Source organism: Balaenoptera musculus, chromosome 15 (genome assembly GCF_009873245.2).
Source record: "Balaenoptera musculus isolate JJ_BM4_2016_0621 chromosome 15, mBalMus1.pri.v3, whole genome shotgun sequence".
In the NCBI taxonomy this organism is placed as follows: domain Eukaryota; kingdom Metazoa; phylum Chordata; class Mammalia; order Artiodactyla; family Balaenopteridae; genus Balaenoptera; species Balaenoptera musculus.
Genome location: NC_045799.1, coordinates 68,463,035 through 68,489,770, shown reverse-complemented (window position 1 = coordinate 68,489,770; position 26,736 = coordinate 68,463,035). Strand labels below are relative to the sequence as shown.

The 26,736-nt window shown below is 37.3% G+C and overlaps 1 protein-coding gene across 4 annotated transcripts in view; it reads right to left on the bottom strand.

Moving 5' to 3' along the window:
• TNRC6A (trinucleotide repeat containing adaptor 6A) overlaps window positions 1-26,736 on the bottom strand; it is a 97,251-nt gene that overhangs the window by 62,912 nt on the left and 7,603 nt on the right. For all 4 annotated transcript variants that reach the window (XM_036825871.1, XM_036825874.1, XM_036825872.1 and 1 more), the window contains 2 exons: window positions 11,865-11,952; window positions 4,135-4,156 (listed from right to left, as the gene is read on the bottom strand). In XM_036825871.1, coding sequence (XP_036681766.1) covers window positions 4,135-4,156; window positions 11,865-11,952 — 110 coding nt within the window. The remainder of the gene's footprint in view (window positions 1-4,134; window positions 4,157-11,864; window positions 11,953-26,736) is intronic.

Here is a 26,736-nt window from a genome sequence, read left to right as displayed (position 1 = left end):
GATATAGACAGACAGACAGAAAAATAAATATTAGCTGTCAAAAATTAACAGTGCTTATTCTTTTGCAAGGAATGTACAATCAGTATGCTTCTAAAACAAGCCAGTGTCAGAGCTGGAAAGCTGTTTTTAAAAAATGACATTTATTCTTGACAGAGTTCCCAGTCCTTCCCTGTCTTTACAATGTATAGGTCCACAGGATACCCATCCGTTCCTATACCTCATCATAATTTTTTTAGCACTTCATTCCCCTGCTGTTTCAAAGAGATACTCATCATATACATATTTTAGAAAGGAATTTCAAATATTCAAACGTTCAAATAGCTATGCTCCTTACAGTTTTTCAAAGTTCAAGTCACAAGGTAAGAATAAAATTTTCAGAAATTTCATGATGTCACTCATTATAATGGTCCACATTTTTATGAGATGACGCATGAGTCCACTGCACCAAGAAATAAACATCATATTGTTTTCATATAAGAAAGCTGGTCAAGAATTTAATTTATGACACCTTACAAAAATCCAGCTTTTATACAGTTTCACCACTGAATGAGAGCAGCATCGGTAGGTATTATTTAGTCGGGAACGGCAGTAGCCTTAGAAAAGGAAATAGCTCATTAAGGCAGAAGTCTACAGGGAGTGCCGGGCCTAACCAGTTATGCTCAGTCTGAGCACTAAAATCTTGACTCTTAACAACCAAGAAGGCTCTAGAGCTATGTGGTCCAATAAAATTTAAAATTCAGTTCCTCAGTCACATTAGCCACATTTCAAGTACTTAATAGCCACATGTGACTAAACCTGGGCTTTATGTAGACTCTATAATACAGAAAGACAGAAATGATGCTGACAGTATAAACTATAATCCTGAATTAGGTGAATTCTCCTGATTTTTAAATGTTGGCAATCAATTAAAAATTTAAAGGGTAACAATAAAAACACTGTGTGGAGACCAGAGGAGATCAGGGAGAAATGACAACTAAACAAATTATCTTGCATTGGATCCTAGAACAGAAAAGTTAATGGAAGAACTGGTGAAATCTAAATACAGTCTGGAGTTCAGTAATATCAACATATGCCAGTTTCTTAGTTTTGACAAATGTACCACAGAAATGTAAGATGTTAATAATGGGGAACTGGGTGAGGTCTATATGGAAACTCTCTGTACTATCTTCAACTTTTCAGTAAATCATAAATTATTCCAATAAAGTTTAGTAAAAAAAACAACTGTGTGAGCCAAACCCATATACCACAAGCCTCCAATTTATAATCTATTCACTGCCATAAACACCATATATTGTACACACCACAAAAATAAATACATTTTCATGAATCAGAATAAGCGTGACCAAGTATGAAGGGAGCTGCCATCAAAAGAAGGATGAAGTGAGTAAAATAGTGGGCAAAACAACACAGACAGCATTTTGAAGTGACTTTCCTATACTCAGCCTAACATTCTCAGGATTGTGGAAAATCTAAAAAAAAGATTCAAATACGTTCATGTTTTATGTATGGATGTAAAAGAATGACTTACATTTGGAAAGGATATAAACAGTAGGTACTCAAAGATCATGTCTGAAGAAACAAATATCCATGGACCAGTTAAAAATCTAAGATAGAATATAAGTGAATGCCCCAAGCTTAATACACATCACAACATCCTAAGAAACTGGAAAGGGAAGGATCAAGGGCAGTTAGAGGGATCCATTAGAAGATGAGTTCTGAGAGGGTTAGAAAAGCTGAAAGGCATCCTTGGCTAAGAAATGGGATCAAAAAGAAACAAACAGGAATGAACATGAAAAAGATAAGAATGATCTGAAAAGTATAAAGGAGTGATGGGAAACAAGTTGGTTAGATCATGGGAGGTCAGATTAAAGAGGGACTTGAAAGTCAACCAGGAGTTTGGTTTTGAAGCAAAGCAACAAGGAACAACTTAACATTCCTATCCAGGCGAGTGGTGTGAGAAAAGTGGAGTTTTAAGAAAATTAATTTGGTCATGTTCCTACTAAAATTTATTTTTCTGGGGGCCACGCCGCAAGGCTTGTGGGACCTTAGTTCCCCAACCAGGGATGGAACCTGTGCCCCCTGCACTGGAAGCTCAGAGTCCTAACCACTGGACGGCCAGGGAATTTCCCATGTTCCTACTAAATTAATTTGGCAGTGCTACTCCCTACATCATTCCACATCCCTGTGACTTTCCTAGACATCCAAATTCAAAGCCGCAATATCACCTTCAGGTCCTCTTCTGATCTCACCAGTTGCCAATCCTGTCAATTATATCTCAAACATCTGTCATCCAACTCCTACCTCTACTGTCAAGACCTCAGTTCAAATCCTCATTACCCTCTCTAGTCCTTCTCTTCTCTCTCTGGTACTGCTCCTTTTTGGTGACACTAGACACAACTGACAAAGAAATGTTCTTAAAGCATAGCTTACGACCATGACCTCTAAATGCAAGAACCTTTGCTAGCTCTCCACTCTTTAAGCAGCACGAAGTCCTCTAGTTCCCCCTACCTCTATGCCTATATTCGGCCCCCTCCCTTTAACACTCTTATACTCGTTCTCTGAATATTCCCTCTTCTTGTCCACCTGCCTCTTCTGCCCAGTGTCTTTTTTCTGTTAGCTCCATCTTTCAAATCCCTGCCCATCTTTCAACCAAAACTTTCCATGTAAGTGATTGCTAGATTTAAAAGAATGAAAAAACAAATGATGTCACCCTCTTCTTAAGCTCTTCAGTGGCTCCTTGAGTACATTTAGCATATAAGGCCCTCTCTGACCTGGTCCCTGCCTACCTCCTTCAGAAAAACCCTTCAACCCTGACCACTTATCACTAGGTATTTAATGCTCTTGGAATACCACCAATGCACATAACATCACATTATGTCTTGTCTCTGTGCCTTCAATCATGCAGATCCCTCTGCCATTTCATTCTTTCTTTGACCGGCTGTCTCATCTTTAAGACTCACAACCTCAAAAAGGTCTTCCTTATCTGTTCTTGTTCACTCTCATACAGCCGCACCTAAAAATGTTACCTTAAGCAATGCCTTGGACTTCCCTGGTGGTGCAGTGGTTAAGAATCTGCCTCCCAATGCAAGGGACACGGGTTTGAGCCCTGGTCCGGGAAGATCCCACATGCCGCAGAGCAACTAAGTCCGTGCGCCACAACTACTGAACCTGCGCTCTAGAGCCCGCGAGCCACAACTACTGAGCCCGCACATCACAACTACTAAAGCCCACGCACCTAGAGCCCGTGCTCCACAACAAGAGAAGCCACCGCAATGAAGAGTAGCCCGCGCACCACAACGAAGAGTAGCCCCCGCTCGCCGCAACTAGAGAAAGCCCGCGCGCAGCAACGAAGACCCAATGCAGCCAAGAATAAAAATATAAATAAATAAATTTATTTTAAAAAAAGCAATGCCTTACCTTAACCTCTAATAAAAGCAAGCAGTTTTGAGCGCAGGTATCAGCCAAATGCAGAGATTATACTTTTGGTATAGCTTACGTAAAAATTCAGAATCTTTCGGCCTAACAAGTTCAGCATCAGAGAGCCCTACACCTTTCATTACAGGTAGTCAACTCCTGGGAAGGTGAAGAACTCCTGATTCAGGATGTGAGAGGAATTAGGTTCCTGTTTCCTTACCACCCTGAAGTCTTTTGCTTGGCATGTACTGGGGGCTGTTCAACCTGACCATAAGGTTAGCAATCTACTATTCTCAGTGATAATATAGAATGGATGTCACTGTCTGCCTACAGGAAGGAGTGGGGGACAATATTATACAGAGAACAAGGAATAAAGTCCTAAAGGTAGCTCCAGACAAGAAGACTCTTAGATGGAAGACTGAAGGAAAGGCACATGTGCTCAAAGACTCCAATCAAGGAAGTATGTTAGGAAGTGGTGTTTATTCTAGGAGATAAATGTAAGGTAGGTCTCGAAACAGTATATTTTTAAGGTGGTAATATATACTACAATAAATCATAAACCCCACAAGATGACTCCACGGTGATGTCACTGAAGAAGTCTGTCCCCACCCCCTGTTCCTTTCATGCTCTTCTCTCTCTCATCCTGGAGGTGAATAAAAATGCATATCAACAACCTTCCTTTAATGAAAAAAGAATAAAAAATAGCTTTAAACAACGTACCTTTGATTTTTTGTTCAGTGGCCTAAAATAAAAACAAACAAACAAAAAACAATGTAATTATGAAACTGAAAGAAATGGATTGTTATGATAAAATGCTCATATATTACTATTACATAAGACATATACATTTTTATTAAATAAGGAATTTGTCATTTAGATGAACTGCATAGGAAAAGATATGCAAAGAAAGCATGCTTTTCCCACAGATGTGCCCCATTGTCCCTGACACAATGTTTATTAGTAAAAAAAAAAATCTTGAAATGCTTTAGGCACAAAGCAGAAGAGACACCACTGTACGACAGTATATAATAATAATAATGATAAATGGAACTTCACTTCTCTCATCATTTAGCTTTAAAATTATATAACTGTCACCTTTACCTTTTAATGGATCTAATGAGTTTTGCAAATGTTTAAAGGGCTTCAAATTTTCTTGTTTCACATGATAAAACATGAATTAAGTTTTCTGGAAGAAAAGCTGCATAAAGCTTCTTCGGCCAAATTAGTAATACATTTAACTCCTGGAAGTTAGGCTGCTACAGTTAAGCATGGTGAACGTTTAAGTATTTTTGGGTGGGAAAATTTTTGAAACATTTGTCACTTCTGACACATCTGACAATTCAATTAAAATTACTGTCTTCTGAAGTTAAACTGACATGGGCCCTGCTTCCCATGCCTGCCCCTACTTCCACTGTCTCTGACACAACAGGGAGAGGGGCTTGAGGACAGTAGACCTGCCTCAAGGTGTCTGGCTCAAACTTCATGAGCCTCAAAAAGAACTGATTACAGACAAAGGCCACAAGTGAAAATCAACTTTTTGATTATGCCCAACTGTGTGGGAATCCTAAAAAAAAAAAGATACAAGGATAGGCAGGGAGGTGAGGGAAGATTGAATAATTACTAACTGAATAACCAGGAATTGTTTCTAAATGAAGATAAAGCTTTTCTTAACTGTCATAGGGCAGGATAATTCATTTTGCTTAGTCATATTAAATTGTTACCAAAAACACCATTTTAAAAATTATATCATTATAGAACTATATGGTAAAGAACTATATGGCAATTACCATAATACTGAAGCCACACCAAACATTAATCTTTCCCCGGAAAGCCAGAGAGTCAATCTATGCACTGAAGCACTTTACCAAGTTTTAGAGCACTAGTGACACATAAAATAATGGAGGCCCATCTTTTACTTTATATGGATCGAAAATTTAAAAAAAAAAAAAAAAAATTGATGGAAGGACAATGGCAGAAGACCAGTCAACTAGCTTGAACACTTAATTTATTTCTGGAAGAAATTGTTTTTAAAATCTGGTAATAGAAAAATAGTCTTATTAGAGAGAACTCAGTATCTGAATACCTCCAAGTATTACAAGCATCACGTCAAACTGTAAGATAACATAATTTTCTGAAACCCAAAAAATAAACACGGAAATTATTCTGCAAGTTGAAGACAGATTTTATGTGTTGTTCTGTGCGTTGTTTTGTTTTTTTGTTTAACTCACCTGGTCTCGTCCACGGTTTACTTCCAAAGGAAACTAGGCTACAGTACATAGAAACCATGACCACATTACTAAACCCCAAGATATACAGTGTTGCTCTTCTAGGCCTTACAACATGAAGGATATCTACTATGCCAACCCCTTTGGGAAGAAAACCTCCATGTTGCTTGAGAACAATGATCAACCTCATTCAGTACTGTGTCATCTACAGAGAACAGCACCAAGGGGACACTCAAAGGAGTCTGCCCATCAGAACACCAACTGATCTAGTGAAAGAATGTAAGTAATAGAACCCAAGAGCTCCTGATTAGGAGGAAATGGAACTGAAAGAGTTCCATTTCGTTCAAATAGGTTTTGTTGGTTGGTCCAGGGAACTTGTGTATTACTCAAACTATTAAAAAGAGAATTTTCCAAGTGGGGTCAGTGATTTTAAGAATATTTGTCTGCACTGTTCAAAAAGGTGGCCACTATCCCCATGTGTTTACTGACCACTGAAACAGAGCTAGTGTGAAGTGATATGCACAAAATACATACCAGATTTCTATTATTTAGTATTTTTTAAAAAGGTAAATAATTTCACTGATAATATTTTATACTGATTACATGTTGAAATAGTAATATTTTGGATATATTGGGTTATATAAAATATATTAAAATTAACTTCAACTTTTTTTTGTTTGTTTTGTCTTACTTTTAAATGACCTTGTCATTTAAACCCTCTGGGTCTCAGTTTCCTAATCCCTCAAATGGAGGAAGAGAAAAAAAACCTGTTCTGCTTACCTTTTCAGGGCTATTATAGGGCTCAAGTAAAATATAAAAAGATCTTTTCTGGATAAATAATACTATTCAAACGTGAGGTATCATTGTGGATCTTGTACAACAGAATTAAAGGATTCTGGCAAACTGAGAAGCAAAAATATTTCTATTTTGAATATTTTTTTCTTAAAAACAAACAAAAAACCTGAGCTGTGATTCCACAAGCAATTATCACAATTGCCTCAGTTTATTAGTGAAGGCATCAGACAAGTGGCAGACACACCCATGCCAGGTCCATGCCAGGTGCTTTGTTTCTGTCAGGCTCTGCACCACTTATCCCAGCTCCTCGACCCCTAAGTATACCTCAGAGGTTAAGAGCTCAGAGTCTGAAGCCAGACTGCCTGGCTTTGACTCCTGGCTCCACCATTTACAGTGCGACCTTGGTCAAAATTAGTTAACTTCCCTAAAGCTCGGTTTCCTCACCTATAAGACAGGCAACAAAAACACCTACCTCAGAGTTGTTGTGAGGCTAAAAGGATTGAACTCATATAAAGAGCTTAGGGGAAAAAAAAAAAGAGAGAGCACGCTTAGGACAGTGCCTAGCATACAGAAAGCATTCAACAGATATTCCCTAGTGCCCTACTCGCCCATGCTTTGGCTCCTTTCTCTCACAAACTTGACTCAAACTCACTCCCAGCTCCCAGGTCTTACTTTTTCCCTCTTTTTCTAATCATCTAAAATGTCTTAACAGTGCCAGGTATTAGAAACTAAAACAAGGAATAAAGAATTAATAGTTTGATTCACTTATTTTAAATGAGATAATTACTGGTTAGAGATCTTTTGTGTGATTTCTCAGCAAGCAGCACGCTGTCTAGAACCCAGGTCTGCTGAATGATTTTTTTAAAAAAATAAAAGAGAAGAGTAAGCTTAAATAAGGGCCAGGACTGTAAAGACAATACCTAACTGCCCTTGATGAGTGCAATGCTCCAGGCCTGGTTATATTACCACTTAGGTTACTGAGAAAATTTGCTACTTAGACTGCTGAATATGATCTCTAGTCTCAGAACAAAACAGCCTTTGGGAGACATAACTAGTAAATACTAAAATTTCCAAAAAGGAGGAATGAAACTGGAAGTTTTCTACAACGAAAGTCTAATTTAAGCTCGAAATGAGTACATTTAAATCCACAAAGCCTTTTATAAAAATCCCTTCAAGCTTTTAACACAATAACAAAAATATCCATGAACACTGACTTTTAAACATTCTCAACCGAAAGGTCCCAATTTGTGTTGGTGCCTCCTTCCAACCCTCAACCATTATATGCTTTCTAGGAACTACAATTACATGTTTAAAGTAAAGTTTATACTAAATGATCCCTCTATAATTAACCTATTTCTCATCCTCCTTTTTCCTCCTCACTACATTTCCCTCAAGATTCCATCTAGAAATTTCTTCTAAAAACAGAACCTAGAGATAAATCCATGGTAACAACCTACTACTACTATTGTTACCCTTTTCTTAAGTACAGAAACTACATTCCTGAGCTATATCAAATTATTTTCTGAGCCTAGAATCAGAAGATAAGCAAATAGCCATAATTCTTAGATGTGAAACAGAAGGCTTTTCAAAAAATAAAAAATAAAAAATCATCCATTGATTTCTATTATTAACTAGAGATGTATGGAACTGAAATAAAATAAAAACCATGTATTTTGTGTCAAAAAATTTTAAAGGAATTTAAATATTTAAATTGATATTTAACTAACTAACAAAATTAGAAAAACTATCATAGTACAAATAGTGCACTGAGCTTTGTTTGGTGTCTAATTGTTTATGTAAGGAGTTGTGTATCTAGTTTTTTATTTAAAATAGAAATTAAATTAACTCTGGTCTGAATTTAAATTTCTTTAAAAGACCACAGTTAGGGACTGTTAAATCTGTTTCTGTATTCATGGCATAAAGACTTATTAAATGCCTTATAAAAACCACCATATTATTTCCAGCTTTAAAGTTCACCTTTAGTTGGTGAAAAATAAAGTAAGAGTATAAGATAATGTTCTGTACCAAAAGGATAAAGCCATAGCACCGAGTTTTGGAAAACCTGGGGGAATTAGAAGATTTCAATTCTATTCCTGTTCTGTCACGCTGATGGTGACACTTAACTCATTTTAATGCTTGTGCTCCTTATACATAAAATGAATGGATTAAAACAGATAGTATCTGAAGTCTTTTTCAGAAACAAAAATATATAGTTTTTTTCAAAGTGTGCATAGATTACATAAAACAAACAGATTGTTTTTACCATAGTGAATTCATGTTTCAACATTTATATAAATGGGCCTGTCTCCCTAGCTTATGGAGATCTCTGTCACCTACCTGGATACACCTGCTGGCTCCTACTACAGACAAAAGACAAGCTCCAGGAAACTTATCTTAAAACTCCTGTGACTCACAATCTTTCATATGGGCTATTAAGTGTGCCAACCTGGGATAGTTTTCCTTTTATTTTGTTTTTAAAGAGCTATGTGGTAACAGCCTACAGAAATACCAGCTGTCCTCATTTCACCAATGGGTTGTATTCAAATTCAGTTGTAAGCTGGTTAACTAGAGAACAGTCTTATTTACAGTGGCATTAGTCTACTAAGCTTAACATTTATTAGAGATATTATATATTCCTTTATATTGTGTTCAATCACTAGATATTACTTTTTCTATAGGATACATAGGAATCCCTATCAATGCTGAAGATCTGACAAAAGAAAGGGGAAAAAAAAACCCTCCCCATCTCTCTAATGGTTATGGAACCACACCTCTGATGATGGTTCCAGTGGGACATAGTTGGGGTGAGAGTCTGGAACCCTCAGTGAGGCAGGGATGGAGTGGTAAACAGTATGAAGAACTCACTTCAGATTTTGTGAGGGGCCAAATGCCACGAAAATCATCATTCGTGTGTTAAAGACACTGCCTTGGTGATTTAGATTTGGTTATAAAGAATAAGGTAAACTTTACAATTAGAGTCATTTATTTATATACGTTACAACTTAAAAATTATACTCACATTACATATTTAAAAATACAATATTTAAAATTTTTAAAGTTCTCATTACAGGAAAAAAAATTCTCCAATTAAGTATGGATACGATTAACCAGATTTACTGGGGTGATCATTTCACAATACATACACAAATATTGAATCATTATGTTGTACAAATGAAACTATTAAAATGTTGTATATGCCAGTTATACCTCAATTAAAAAAAAAACACACTAAAGAAATCATTCGAGGGACTCCTCTCTTTCTTAGAATTTCCTCAGTAAATAGAGTAAATTCCAAATAAACATGCTTCATTATATAATAACTTAAGGCCTCTTCTCTAGTCATTTCACATACATCCTGACTTACCAGCTAAATCTTGAACTCCTTAGAAGCAGGGATCAACATGGCCTAATGCATCACTCAGATGCTTGCCAAACTAATGATTCTACACAAAGTATACTCAAGCATCTTCCTCAATATATCTCAAGTTTCTTAGAGGCTCTTTTCATTAAGTAACTGGCCTTCACACACAGAACAAGAGTCTGATAAGCCTTCCTCCCAACCTTAGACTTAGAGGACACAACTTTTTCATAACAAATCCTAAGCAAAGATTGATCAAATTGCAAAGACCATCCTATACCACCAACAGGCCTCTGACAACGGCCTAAGGCATCATCAATGCCAAAACTCTATACTAGGAATCTATTCCAAACCCTATGACAATTACCAATGAATCTCTTCCCATCACTCCTGAGTAAACAAAAGGCCGACAACAAGGGTCACCTATTAAATCAACTCATCCTCATCACTCTTAATCCTCCACAGTGCTCTGTACTCTGCTCTTCCCCTGTTTACTTGCTTCATCACACCCTAAACTCTGCAAGTTCAGAACTGAATTATATTTCTTTTCCCCTTTCTGTGTATCCCCTAGCCTGGTTAACTGCTCCCAAAATGTACTCAGCCACTCCCTCTGGAACCTAAAAGTCAATCTAGGTTACTCTCCCTTCATATCCTTTCAACAAGTTCTACGGATTCTTTTAATAGTCCCTTCACCAATAACTCAGCCTCTAGTTTCTACCCCTTCCAATCCAATTCCACAATTGGCCAAGGTTCTAAATACAATTCTAAAATACAAATTTTTATGTCACTCTACTAAAATGTCTTTGGTGTTTTCCCCAACACCCGATGGCCAAAATGGGACAAGTGCCAACAGCTATGACCAACCCCTCCAGTCTCATCGCGACATTTCTACACTTGGCTCCTTCCCACCACCACCCCCTGCAATCAAAACCCATACTTTAACACATACAGGCTATAGACACTTAATTCTCAGTTTATACTGCTGGAATCATTTTCCATTCTGCTCCTTATTCACTTGGCTAATTTCTATTCTAAGAAAATTTCCCTGTCCCTCTACCCCATTTCAGGCTGAGTTAAGCACTTCTCTCTGTGCTTCAACAGATCCCTACCTGCCATAGTTTTGTATCCTGTTTTTCTCTACTAAATAGTGTGGAGATAACGATGTTGCTCTAGTCTATATCCAGTTCCTAGCACAAAAAAGGTATATATTAAAAATTAAAATCATAACTTTTCATTAGAATACAGAAATGGAACAGTAACGTCACTGGGTCTTCTGGAACATTTTTAAGGTCCTTGAAACGTTGATGTAGTAGGAGATGAGTGCCTAACTCGGTTAACTGTCATCAGCCTCTAGTATTAATTTGGAAAAATCTTTACAGGCATGTTTTATTTTTCTGCAATTTGTGTTGCTTTGATTACAGTTTTTGATTAATGTATTGGTTAAAGATCTTTTGCAGCAATTATGTCTTTGGCTTATTTTTAAATATCCTAACATAATCTGCAAATTAAAAAAATCAGCCCAGGTACTAAATAAAAAGAGAAAAGGAAATTGACACTTTGTTTCCTATTGTTTATTACTATTTCCTTTATTACTTTATTTTCTATTATGTGTATGTATTACATTAACTTATTTTATTCAACTCTCATTTTACAAAACATAAGGAAACTAAGGCCCAGAGAGGCTAAATAAAGTTGAAGGCCACACTGTTCTGTATGCTATGTGGGAGAGTCCGATTTCAAAGCCTCTCTATGCAGCTACAAATTCCATGCTCTTCTCACTATAAAATGATGTATTATGAAAACCTAGGAACACCTAATCGAAAAATAAAGACCTATGCAAAGCACTTACCTTCGAAAAAAATTATTGGCAAAATCAAATAACTATGCATTAAATTGTACACACTTAACAAGTTACTATTAATGCATATTCAAAGACATTAAATATTAAAATGAATCTCCACTGAAGTTAAAACATTAAATCAGATGCTTTAAATAATCCGATAAGAGTAATTTTCTTTTTTAATCTATGTTTAAACTGCTTAATATAAATAATTAGTTTATACATATACTACCTTCTTTTGAGCAGCTTCCTTCTTTTTCTTGTCGTCTTTTTTCTTTTTCTTTTCTTCCATCAACTGTTCTTCTTCTTGCACTAAATCCCTGAACCACACAGTTGCAATTAACTTTCCCAAAATGAATTAATAACAGTAATGTTGCATATAGATTCATTTTCACTCTTATTAGAAGTAAAGACATGGCAAATTATTCTTTTATCATTCATTGAAATAAAAACACAACTTGCAACCTCAGTCTAACTATACAGCCACTGCACAGTACTTTTCTTTAGTAAGCCACAGTAGTAGAGCTTTTATCTTAATGTTATATCAAGGAAGACAACCTAAAGTTAGCAAATTTTACACTGGGAAACAAGCAACTTCCTCCAATTCTAGAATGTAAACAACATCTCATGAGCAGAGTTACCTTGCTTCTGGCCCCAATTATCAATTAGTAGCTAACAGCAATGCCTGGAACCTTCCCCACAATCCTCTCCTGACCAGGTATCTGGGGTATCTTCAGCTCTCCTTGCTCTAAAAAGCTTTATACCTATTTTTAGAACACAACTTATTCATAAATAGATGACTTGTATTTTAGCATTATACTACTTTCATATCCTATAAACATTCTAAACTATTCTATCAATACTTGGGAAACAATCCATAATGCACTAACATATATAAGTTTGTTTCAATTCTTAAAATCAGAAATGTTCAAATTTGTCAACAGAACCTCTGGCTCGGGATTTCAAAACGAATGGGCAAATGTATTTGTCTTCTCCTTTCTACTCTCCCTCACTGAAATGATAGGGAAAAGGGTACTAAATCTATTCAGAGCTGATGAATAAACAAGAGCAAAGGAAGCTGCAACCTAAGAATAAACACAAGAGAAGTCTTAAACGGCTGTATGTGCCATCCTCTGGTAGAGCTCCAGAGAGGCTCCAAGATTAGAGCTGGTTGAGCAGAAATAGGCACAGAGCAAAGACTGCATAAGGAATAGAAAGGCCACAACTACTCAGCTCTTTCCATCCACTTTCCATTCCTATATGGCTACATGGCCACAGGTAGCAAATGCATTTAAATCCAGCCTAAAACCAAAAAAACAACTCTCAAGTGAAGCCTAACAATCAACACCCTTCACATACACAGGGCTCCCCATCAGCATCCCCCCAGCCCTTTCAAGGTAGGGGGCTACTGGGTAATGAAATCTACACAAAGTTGGAGGAAACATACTCAAGTTACCTACATTAATTACCCTAGAGTCTAGAACCTAAACCTTCATTCATAGTATCAACAGACAACCAAAAATCACGAGATAACTTAAAGAAAATCAATACACAAAGAAAAAGTACCTAACTCTGCCCTGAGGAAGCTTTCCAGAGGGGACATTATGAACACCAGGCAGAGAAGGTTCAAGGGACATGAACTAGACACTTGGGAAACTGTAAATAATTCATTAAGGCTGGAATGCACATGGCAGTGGGGATGCAGTAGAAGATAAAATGGGAAACACAGACAAATACATACAAAACTAGAAGGGGTGCTATAGGTGCATTCCACTGAGATTACACAAAACTTAAGTTGGCTTTGCTGATGGAAGAAACTGAGAGGAGACGCAGGGAGACCATGAAAAACAAAATGAGTGACATTATGTAAATTGATGATAATTTAGTAAAGTATACAACTGCTAAAATCAGAAGTTGGAAGAAGAGGATGGTAACTGTTGCTGTATTTCATTCCGTTTTGTTCAAAGCAGCACTGTCATGTGGCTAATGGAGTAGCAAAACAGATTCAAGCCAACTGTAACCATGACTCATTCTCTAGCGTTCTGTGTGAGGGAGGTAATGAGAGTGAGCAAGCTCACTCACTGTAATCCTGCAAGCCAAGGCTGAGACAGCCACAGCATGTGACAGAAAGAGTAAATTCGTAAACAAAAGCAAATAAGTGACATCATTGTCATGTTACTCAACCGAAGCTGTTTACTAGCTCCAAATACCTAAACTCCTTCAGCCTCAGTTTCGTCATCAAAACTGGGGATAAATTACCGTATGCATCTACTTCCTAGCGTTTTTGTAAGGTTTAAATGAAGAATGCTTACTTAACACATTTGAGTAAGCAACTCAAATGCCTAGTCAGGAGCCCCTCTCACCAATTCTCAGTGGCATCTCTAAGACTGTACTCACTCTACTTTTGTCAAGATATTTAGGGTCACTTATTACGCAGAAACTCAGGAATCTTTAGCATTTGTTCTTTGTGTTTGCCTGTGAATTACAGACAAGTCCTTTTCTAACCTTGTTCTACATCACTATAATTTTACTCTACGGGATGTTCCTTTACTATTTACCCGGAATTTTTTTCTCCCTTCTCAAACTTCATTTTGAAGACTTTTTGATGACATTAGCAAATGTTTTCCTGACTAAAACTGGTCTCTTTAGTACTTAAAAGATGAACCATATTTCCTCAAGGAAATATTATAGTATCAGTTGATACCAGAAGCATAAGAGAAAAAAGTTCTCTTCTTCAACACCGTCATCACCACCAACTAACCACACTTTTCCCACATCTCCTTCAGAAAGCCAACTGGAAAAAAATATATAAATATACCCAAACACTTCGACTTTCAGAATTTAAATGCTAGTAGAGAGTCATTTAAGATATTTAATTCTATCTTTCACCATACCTATCAAAAGGAATAAGGGTTGATGGATTTGATAGGTCTAAGTTGTCCATGTTGTACATGCTAAGTTGCACACGCTCCACAAAGACAACATTCCAGTCAGCAATCATTCATCCCTTGAAAGTTAGTAGCAAAATATCTCAAATATGCAAGTTCTGGATCTAGGAATGAGAACAAACCTCTGAGTGATTAAAATGTTACAGTGACTATGCTGGGCAGTTTATTTTCCCATTTGTCACTTTTTTTAAATGATAGGGACAGGTTTCCCTTCTATAGATGAAGAAACTGAAGCTCAGAAAGGTTAAGTGACTTGTCCAAGGTCATATGGCTAGTATACAGTGGAGTAAGGATTCAAATCTTGGTTCCCAAAGTCATGGTCCTTCCTTTCCCCTACACCATAATACCTCCCAAAGTACTAGCTCTCTTTTCAGAAGCCACAGAGAATAATCCTTTTCCTTTAGATAGGTTAAGTGATAGATCTTCTCACTTTTATCTTTTCTCCAGACTGTGTGCCTCCACAATCCTTTTCTTATTTCCTTCCACCTTTTATAAGAACACTTAAGAACAATGTACTACAGGAAATACAAAGTACTGGAGTTCCAAAAACCATGGGGTGTATAATCAGGAGCAAGAACTGCAGAAGACTCAAAGACAAAGACTAAACAACCACTGGTTTTAACAAGAGGGGACCAGGCATTGGTGATATTTAAGACAGCAATTTCAGTATTTTTTATTTTATGAATGTTTGTGGGAGGACAATGTGGGAGAAACAACTCGACCACAACTAGTGAATAGTTGTAAGGTCCATATTTGAGGAGTTCAATATTTTTGTGGGGGTTTTTTGTTTGTTTAAGAAGAGAGAGAAGTAGGAGAGTAGCTAAAAGGCTATCAGAAGTGAGCAAAAATGCCTGTCTTTTTAAAAAAAACACTCATGAAAAATGCAAGGTGCATGACAGAGTACATAGTATTCTATCATTTGTGTATAAAGCGAGAGAGCCTATGTATTCACATTCATCTGTATGTGTCTAAAATGACTCTAAAAGAACACCTAAGAAACTAACAGTAATTGTGGGGGAGGAAGCAGAAGGAACTAGGCATCTGGGGCCCGAGAGGAAGGGAGATCTCACTGTATAAACCTTTTCATACAGTATTTTAGTTTCTGAGCCATGTAAGTATTCAAAAACTTAAATATTAAAATTTTTCCAGTATTAATATTAAATTTTAATATTTAAAAAGTAAAAGGCTAGGGCTTCCCTGGTGGCACAGTGGTTAAGAATCTGCCTGCCAATGCAGGGGACACGGGTTCGAGCCCTGGTCCGGGAAGATCCCACATGCCACGGAGCAGCTAAGCCCGTGCACCACAACTACTGAGCCTGTGCTCTAGAGCCCGCGAGCCACAACTACTGAGTCCGAGTGCCACAACTACTGAAGCCCACGCGCCTAGAGCCTGTGCTCTGCAACAAGAGAAGCCACCGCAATGAGAAGCCCACGCACCGCAACGAAGAGCAGCCCCCGCTTGCCGCAACTAGAGGAAAGCCCATGCGCAGCAACGAAGACCCAACGCAGGCAAAAAAAAAAAGTAAAAGGCTGTTCTGTTTCTGGTTTGCTCGGAGATTCAGTCATGAATGCATGCTATATTCTGTTAGATTTCTTTTCTGTATCTATTGAAATGGTTACAGAATTTTTGTCTTTTGATCACTGATAAGATTAACTCTATCGACGGATTTTCTAGTATTGAACCAAGCTTTGTACTTCCTAGTATAAAGCCAATTCAATATATTATTTTTTAAAATAAATTGCTGAGTTTTCTTTCTAATAAAGGCAAAAAACTATAATGCTACACTATTTTTTTATGCTAATTTCATTGGCAAAAATGTTCAAGAATAACAATATCCAGTGCTGGCAAAAATGAAAGTTAAGAGGTTCTTGCTTATATTACTGGTAGAAAACTACTATAACCTTTTGGAAAGTATTGTGGTAACAGTTTTAAAAATTAAAGTTACACATAATCTGAGACTTCCCTGGTGGTCCAGTGGGTAAGAATCCGCACTTCCACTGCAGGGGGCACTGGTTCAATCCCTGGCTGGGGAACTAAGATACCTCGTGGTGCGGGTGGGACGTGGGGGGGGGGGGTTGGAAGGGAGGGAGGGAGGGAGGGAGGGAGGAAGGAAGGAAGGAAGGAAGGAAGGAAGGAAGGAAGACATAACCTAACCAGCCACCCCATGCTTCAGAATGTGTCTTACAGAAATGAAGCACTAGTACACAAGGCCATATGCGTATGAAGGTTCACTGCAAGGTTCACAAGAGCTGAAAAGCAGAAAAGTTGAATGTCCATCAATAAAGAAATGGCTTTATAATAGCATAGCATATTGTATTGAAAAGAAGTTGATCTGTTTATTGATTTGAAGGAATGTCCCTAACATTGTTAAATGAAAAAAAAGCAATTTGCAGAACTGTGAACAGTGTTAGCCCATATTTTTTTAAAGTTGTCTGTATACTTGTATAACCTTATACAAATTTAAGGAAAGACATGAGGAAATACCCTCCTGAACTAGGACATCAGAGTAACCTCACAACTGAACCAACTGTTTGGGGAAATTGTGACTTTTTTAAAAAGCATATCCCCATGGAAAATGTTATGGTAAACATGCATTATTTTTGTAAATTAGTACCAAAAAAATGTTTTTTAAAAACATCACGTCTAGGATTTGCTTTTACTACTCCAGGCCCCACCCTATCTTCCCAAAAAAGGAAAACAGAAAAATGAAACAAGATTGACAAAATGTTGACAATTGCTGAAACTGGGTAATAGGTATATGAAAGTTCTTTATTCTGTTCTATTTTTGTGTATGTTTGAAATTTTCCATAATAAAAGACAAAAATGATCACAAGCCTCCACCCAAATGATTAAAGGCAACAAGGTGGGAGATTAGAGATAGATGAAGCAGATAACTGTGTGAACCAAGTGTCTTGGGAACAGGAAGAGAATGGGTAAGACAAGTGTCCATAATGGCAGCAAGACAGACCTGGGATCTAGAAAGCCCATCCTGGAACTGCTCTTCCTGATGCTTGGTCAGTTTTCCCTACATTCCCAAAAGGAGTATCATTAAAAGCAATCACTTCCAAAGGATACTCTTGTAAACTGCTGTTGGATATGGACTAGCAAGGACCTCTGGTGAGCAACTTAGAAGCATCTATTAATACTAAACTTTTAAATGTCACTATGTTTATGACCCATCAATTTCAATCTAAGCTTCTACAAAAGGAAATGTACAAGAATAGATACTGTGAAATAACAGCCTAAAAGCCAATCAATAGGGAAAAATTAAACAAATCATAATGTACTCATACCATGAAATACTATGCATTAGTTTAAAAAAAAAAAAAAAAGGAGGGGAGTTATAGATTTCCATGATGTGCAGAAAGGAGTTATTAACACAGCAGGTTTGAGACTGTGATCCTAAGAAAGGACTGCAAGGTTGGCCACTGGCTGGTGTCAAGGAACTTGGATTTCAGGGAGGTTCCCACCAATCCCTAACTGATATGGGTAAGCTTAGTACAAACAGTACAGTTATGCTGAAAGCCTACTTTTTTTTATGGCAGTTGGGAATTTTGGTACACGTTAGGCAGAGGGTACCTACATAACCAGCCCCTAAGAAAACCCCTAGGCACTGAATTTCTAATGAGCTTTCCTGGTAGACAGTTTACATATGTTATCATAACTTGATGCTAGAGAAATTAAGCACATCCTGTGTGACATCACAGGGACAGAAATCTTGGGAGCTTACACCTAGTTTCCTCTGGATTTTGTCCAATGTGTCTTTTCCCTTTACGGATTTTGTTTTGTATACTTTCACTGTAATGATTCACAGCCATGAGTATGACTATATGCTGAATCCTGTGAGCCTTCCTAGTGAATCATCAAACCTGAGGGTGGTCTTGGGGAACCCCCCCAAATGTGGCCTTACAGAAAAGATCTCTAAGACACACTGCTGAGTTGAAAAAAGGTCAAGGTCCAGATCAGTATATCATTTGTTAGAAAAACAAAAACAAAATCCCATTAAAAAAAGTACACATCCACAGGACACCTGGATGATCCGACTCTCTGCGTCCAAATCATTTAATAATAACCTACACAATGTTTAATCAATAAATCAATAAGAATGTGCCTGGGGATTCCTAAAGTCAAGCAGTCTGCTGTGTACTGGGAGAACCCAAGTAGAATACATGGTTTTAAACTACAATTTTGTAGGAACAACAACTGAACACACCCGCAATATGGAAACAGGAAATCATTTGGTAGAGGCCATAAGCAAGTTCAGGAAAATAAGACATGCATATGAGCTGTCACAGCTAAGCAAAGCTTCATGGAGCAGTAAGAAGTTGATCTGGGTCTTAAAGAAGAGGCAGGATTTCTAAAGAGAGGTGGGCTTTTTCAAGCAAGGGAGCACAAAAGGGCATGGACACCAGCAAAGCATGGAGACCTGTTAGCATGGCAATTTCAGGGGCCAGTGTTGACTGGGATAGAAAAGGGAGGAAAAGCACTGGGTAAAAGTAGGAAATAAATTTGCTAAATAGGGTGAGAAGACTGTTGCAGTAATCCATGTAAAAGTGCTATGTCCTGAACCATGGTGGTGGTAAGTGGAAATGAATAGCAAAGAATAAATCCAAGATAATCACAAGAAATTGGAATAGTTGACAATATTAATAAGAATGACAAAAGAGAGACAGGTTAATGACAACTCCAGACTGTAGAAAGCAAAAATTTTTAAATGGAGGCGCTGCTGTTAGAAATGATAATAGAGGGGCTTCCCTGGTGGCGCAGTGGTTGAGAATCTGCCTGCTAAGGCAGGGGACACGGGTTCGAGTCCTGGTCTGGGAAGATCCCACATGCCACGGAGCAACTAGGCCCGTGAGCCACAACTACTGAGCCTGCGCGTCTGGAGCCTGTGCTCCGCAACGAGAGAGGCCGCGACAGTGAGAGGCCCGTGCACCGCGATGAAGAGTGGCCCCCGCTTGCCGCAACTAGAGAGAGCCCTCGCACAGAAACGAAGACCCAACACAGCCAAAAATAAATTAATTAATTAATTTTAAAAAGAAAAAAAAAAAAAAAAGACATGATAATAGAAAATAGGGGGTTACTTTCCACAGGGCCCAACTAGCCTATCAGTCACAACTTACCATAAGTCAGCTCACCTTCACACAGAAGCCAACTGTATGTTACAAGCTAGTTTTGAAAATAATTTCACATCTTCTGCCAAAATATGTTCACCTACTTTTTCCCTTACACTTTATTCTGTATTCTCCCAGCCTTCCTGCTTCCCCTTTTCCTATCTGCTTGTCAGCCTCTTTTTTCCTCCTTCTTGTCCTCCTATGCCTAAATTAATCACCAAAGCCAGTCTAGCACCACACAACAGGAAGTCACTGGTAACCTTCAAAGCTATAATTTCACTAGATAGTAAAGATGGAAACCAAACTGCTGCAAGAGAGGTTAAGAGTGATCAGATTTTCAAAAATTTAGCCATGATATGAAAAAAAAAAAAAACAGGATAAAACTGAAGTTTTTTTTTTTTAAATAAGGAAGACTAGTACTTATTTGGAAGTAGAAAAGGGGTTAAGGAATAAAGGTATCAGAGAAGGTGATAATAAATGGGGTAACACAAGAGAAGCTTGTTTACAGTCACAGGTAGTTTATACCTGCAAATGCTAAAGTAGTCAAATAAAATTGATACATCCATAAAATGGAATAACTACGCTGCTGTGAAACAGATAAGGAAGGCCTCCATATTCTGATACGAAAGGATCTGAAAGGTATATAGTTAACTGGGGAAAACACTAAGGTTCAGTATACTATCTTTCGTGTTAAAAGTGGGGAAGAGATAGGAATATATATCCCCCATATGCTTGTATTTGCGTAAAGGAATTCTAGAAGCACATACATACAGAAACTAATAAAAATACCTATTTGTGATAGTAATATGTGGAGAAAAGAGGACAAAAGACAGGGTGGCAGCAACACTGTGTATTTCTGGATAGCATTTGATTTTGAACCATAAAGCATAGGCAGGTAGTGAAGCATAGGTGGTAGTGAAGTCAGCATATCTTCCTCTTAAGAATGAAGAGAAAATAAGAAAATAGGATATGATGAGATAGCAGTGAAGATACAGATGACACACAGTCTGGATCTCCTCAAAAAGTAGGAGGCTGAGCTTGAAGGGGGCTTCTACTGGCCTCATAAACTAAGCAATAAAATAATGCTAGAAAAGGATTACAACCCACTGAATAAATGGAGAATCCATGCGTCCCTACTGATATGAATAAATGGATGAATTAACAGGGTAAAGGGACAGATCATACAGTAGAATGTCAACTAATGTAGCAAAAATAATGGACTTAGAAAATCACTATTTAGCAATCCATTGACTCAGGCAAGAATCTTGATGAGAAATAATATATTTACATAGTCTCAAAGTACTCCCAACAATATAATTATTAATTACAAAGAGAAAGTACTAACTTTACAGTGGTGAAACCTGACATATACCAAGTAGTTGGTATTCAACTAACCCAAGTAGTGTAAGTTACCATCGCCAACAATGAGATGAATGGACATGATGCACCTCCTTATGTGAGGCACTAAGCAAAACAACATCAGCCCTGTGCTATTCCTGCCAAAAACACATAATGTAAATCTAGTCAAGAAGAAACATCAGACAAATATAGATTGAGGGACATTCTACCAAATAACTAACCTGTACTCTTTAAAAAATATCAAGGTCTTCAAAAACAAAGACAGACTGAGAAACTGTTCGAGAATACAGGTGACTAAACAAACTTGAAAACTAAATGCAGCCTGTATTCCTAGATCGAATCTCTGACCAGAAAGAAGTTTTGTTTTTTTAAATTTGCTCTAAAAGGTATTACTAAGACAACTGGCAAAATTTGAGTAAGATCTGCAGATTTGCTATTAAGACTGTACTGAATAATACTTTTCCAATTTTGATAATGGCACTGTAGTTACTAAGAAAATGTCTTTGAACTTAGGAAATATTTATTTTATTTTTAAATTGAAATATAGTTGATTTACAATGTTTCAGGTGTCCAGCAGTGATTCAGTTTATACACAAACACACACACACACATTCTTTTTCAGATTCTTTTCCATTATAGGTTACTATAAGATATTGAATATAGTTCCCTGTGCTATACAGCAGGTCCTTGTTGTTTATTTTATATATAGTAGTGTGTATCTGCTAATCCCAAATCCCTAATTTATCCCTCCCTCCCCTCCCCTTCAGTAACCATAGGTTTGTTTTCTATGTCTGAGTCTGTTTGTTTTGTAAATGAGTTGATGTGTATTATTTTTTTAGATTACATATATAAGCGATATCATATAATGTTTGTCTTTCTCTGACTTACTTCACTTAGTATGATAACCTATGTTTGCAGCAACATAGGTCCACCCATGTTGCTGCAAATGGCATTATTTCATTCTTTTTTTATGGCTGAGTATGTTAGGAAATAAATAAGTTTTTAGGGGTAAAGGGACATCATGTCTCTAAGTTACTCTTAAATGGTTCGGGAAAAAACCCAGTACGCATGTAAAAGAGAATGAGAAAGCAAAGGTGGTTAAATATCACCATTTGAGGAACACAGATGGAGGCTATTCAGGAATTTTTTGTCTATTCTTGTAAAATTTCTCTCAGACTGAAATTATTTTCAAATAAAAAGCTCAGGTCGAGGATAGTGATATTAGAATTTTAAAAGAACTGGAACCCCCCACCGTAGTAACAGGAGCACTGTACAGTTTACAAGGTGCTCTGAAGAGATCATCCATTTTGAACCCACAATGCCAAAACACAGAATTTATGTTATTCCCATTTGACACTAAAAGAAACCAAGGATTGGAAGCTCTAAGTGACCTGTAGAGTATAAGACAATGGTAAAGGCTGACCCCAAATCTGGTTTGCTAAACTACTCTCCTAAATCTGCTCCTCTTTTGAGGCTTAACAATTACTAGTTCCTTCATAATTCTTTCCAACTCACACAGAACTCACCCTTGACCTCTGATTAAACAATGCTCATTTTCTAATTATTTCAGATGTTAATCTCACTCTTCCAAATAGAACTAATTACTGTTCTGGGGACAAAAACCAGTTCTACTTATGTTAGTACTCCAATTTAATACCAATTCCTTCTTCCCTGCTGTTACTAACACTCTAACCCCATCCACCACCACACATGCACTCCTGTCACTCTTTCTTCTACCCACATTCTACTTCTTTAAGGACCAGTTTAAATCCAATCTATTCAAACAAGCATTTCCTGGGCAGCACAGCATGAGGTTAAGAGCTCTGGCTCTGATCCCAAAGAGGTGTGGGCTTAAATCTCAACTCCACTACCGACTTGTGTAAGCAACTTGTTTAATTTCTCTAAAGCCTCCATCTCCTCGTTTATAAGAGGTCTTAAACTGCACCTCCCTGAGAGGGTTGTTGTGAAGATTAAATTAGGTAATGCAGAGGAAGCGCTTAAGAGATGCACATAAGTGTACACTAAACATTAGCTACAAGAAACTAGGTACAAAATATGGCACTAAACTAACATTAGGACACAAAGAAGACTGCGACCAAAGAAAGGAGAGGATACGGTAGAAAACGGAATTGACACACCTCTTAGAATGGCTGTCATCAAGAAGACAAGAGGTAACAAGTGTAACAAGTGTTGGTGAGGACATGCAGAAAAGGGAACCTTTGTGCACCGTTGGTGGGAATGTAAATTGGTGCAGCCACTATGGAAAACAGTATGGAGGTTCCTTAAAAAACTAAAAATACAACTACTAATGGCCCAGCAATCCCACTTCTGGGTATATATCCAAGAGAAATGAAAACAGGATATCAAAAAGATATCTGCACTCCCATGTTTACTGCAGCATTATTCACAAGATATAGAAACAACCTAAGTGTCCATCAATGAATGAAGAAGGTGTTGTATACACATACAAAGGAATAATATTCAGCCTGGAGAAAGAAGAAAATTCTGCCATTTACAACAACATGGACGAACCTTAAGGGCATTATGATGAGTAAAGTAAGTCAGACAGAGAAGGACAAATACTATATGATTATCACTTATATGTGGACTCTAAAAAACCTGAACTTGCAGTTACCAGGGGCTGGGGGATAGGAGAATTGAGGAGATGTTGTTAAATAGTACAAACCTGCAACTCCTGAAACTAAGGGGAATAAGTTCTGGAAATCTAATGAACAGAATAGTGATTATAGTCAACAATACTATGTTATATGCTTCAAAGTTGCTCAGAGACTGGATTTTAAATGTTCTCACCACAAAAAAGAAATGATAATTATGTGACATGATAGAGGTGTTAGCTAATGCTTCAGTGGTAATCATATTGGAATACTGTAGACCCTTGAACAATGCAGGGGTTAGAGGCACTGATCACATGCAGTCAAAAATCTGCATATAACTTTACAGTTGGCCCTCCAAACCCACAGTTCCACATCTACCGATTCAACCAACCACAGATTGTGTAGTACTGTAATATGTATTTAGTGGGAAAAAAAAAAAATCCACATATAAAAATCCACACAGTTCAAACCCATGTTGTTCAAGGGTAAACACGCATATAAATATTTCAAATCAGCAAGCTGTACACCTTAAACTTGCACAAAGTTAGATGTCAATTATATCTCAATAAAACACACACACATACAGGGGCAATGCACTAACTGCTGGGGGGAAAAAGAAAATGGAATTGATTTTGTTAATCATACCTTAATAAAGTGGGAAAAAATTAAAAAGAAAAAATGGAACTGGATATGTAAAAACAATTATTAATGCACAATGCAGAATGAGGTAGATGCCAAACCAAACAGCTCAAGACCCCAGATTCTAGATTCCAAACCAGACCATACCCAGTACCAAAAGACAAAGATATCACAAGAAAGGAAAACTACAGATCAATAACCCTTGTGACCACAGACTCAAAAATCCTTAACAGAAGACTAATAAATTGAATCTAGCAACATATAATAAGGACTATATGCCTTGCCCAAGAGGGATTTATCCCAGGAATGCAAAGTTGGTTTAACATATGAAAATCAATGTAATACAACATTAATAGAACAAAGGATAAACCAACATGATCTCAATAGACACAGAAAAAGCATTTGACAAAATCCAACACCCTTTCATGACAAGACAAAAACATTCAAACTAGGAATAGAAGGAAACTTCCTTAATCTGATAAAGGCCATCTACAGAAAGCCCACAGTTCACATTATACTTAATGGTTAAGACTGAATGCTCTTCCTCTAAGATTAGAAACAAGACAGGGATGTTCACTCTTGCCATTCCTATTCAACATTTTACTATAGGTTCTAGTCAGGAAAATTAGGCAAGAAAAAGAAATAAAAGGCACCAAGATTGGAAAGGAAATTATAAAACTTTTCTTTATTCACAGTTAATATGGTCCTATATATACAAGTCCTAAGGAATACACACACACACACACACACACACACACACACACACACACAGAGTTCAGCACAGCTGCAGGATACAGGATCAACATACAAAAATCAATTGGCTAATGTGCTAAAACATGTATGAACCTTGAGAATGTTATGCTAAGTGAAATAAGCCAGTGACAAAAGGACAAATATTACGAGTGGTTCTAGGAACCACTCAAGAGAGGTTCCTATAACAAATTCATAGAGACAGGAAGTAGAATGGTGGTTCCCAAGGGTAGAGGGGAGGAGAGAATGGGGAGTTATTGTTTAATAGGTACAGAGTCTCAGTTTTGCAAGAAGAAGAGTCACTGGTAGTGACAGTTGCACAACATTGTGAATGTGCTTAATTTCACTGAAATGTACACTCAAAAATGGTTAAGACAGCAAATTGGCCATACCAAAATTTTAAATTTTTGTGCTTCAAAGGACATCAAGAAAGTGAAAAGGCAACCCACAGAATAGAAGAAAATATTTGTAAATCATGTATCTAATAAAGGACTTGTATCTAGAACATATAAAGAACTTTTACAACTCAACACTAAAAATATAACCAAATGTAAAATGGGCAGAGGATCTGAATAGACATTTCTCCAAATCAAATACACAAATGGCCAGTAAGCACGTGAAAGGATGCTCAGCAGTATCAGACATTAGGGAAATGCAAATCAAAACCACAGTAAGATATCACTTCACATCCACTAAAATGACTATAATCAGAAAGAACAATAACAAGTATGAGTGAGGATGTGGAGAAAATGGAATACTCATACACCACTGGTGAAAATGTAAAATGGGTGCAGCTGCTTTGGAAATAGTTTGGCAGTTCCTCAAAAAGTTAAACATAGAATTACCATATGCCCAGCAATTCCACCCCAAAGTATATACCCAAGAGAACTGAAAATGTACGTCCACACAAACACTTGCACACGAATGTTCACAGTATCACTATTCATAATAGCCCAAAAGTGAAAGCAACCTTAATGCCCATCAACTGATGAATGGATAAACAAAATGTGGTACAGCTATACAATGGAATGTTTTTTGCCCATAAAAAGAATTAAGTATGTGCTACAACATGTATGAACTGTGAAAACATGCTAAGTGAAACAAGCAAGACAAAAGGCCACATATTATACTATTCTATTTATATGAAATGTCCAGAATAGGCAAATCCATACAGAGTATAGATTAGTGGTTGCCAGGGGATGGAGTGAATGGGGAGTGATTGCTAACAGGTATGGGTTTTTTTTTTGGTGGGGGGGGGGGTATAAAAAATGTTCTGGAATTAGGTAGTTGTGATGATTGCACAATTCTGTAAATATACGAAACCACTGAATCATGTACTTTAAAAGAGTGAACTTTATGGTATGTGAATTTAATCTCAATAAAGCTGTTAGAAAAAAAAATTGAGGGAGAAATTGAAGGAGACATTCAGAGAAGGAGGAACTGAGGACAGGGCAAAAGGTAGACGGGATAAAGCTAAACAGATAAGCTTAGCACAGACAAGAGTTTGGTCTTCAATTCCAGAGTCACTAGGGAGGCAGCAGAGGTTTCTAAGAAATAGTGAGTGACAGGCTCAGAACTGTGGCTTGAGCATGATTAACTTGCAGCAGTGTAGAGAATGCACATTTTATGTCCCTTTCTATTTTTACATGGTAAGATTCTCACTTATATGCCTCACATC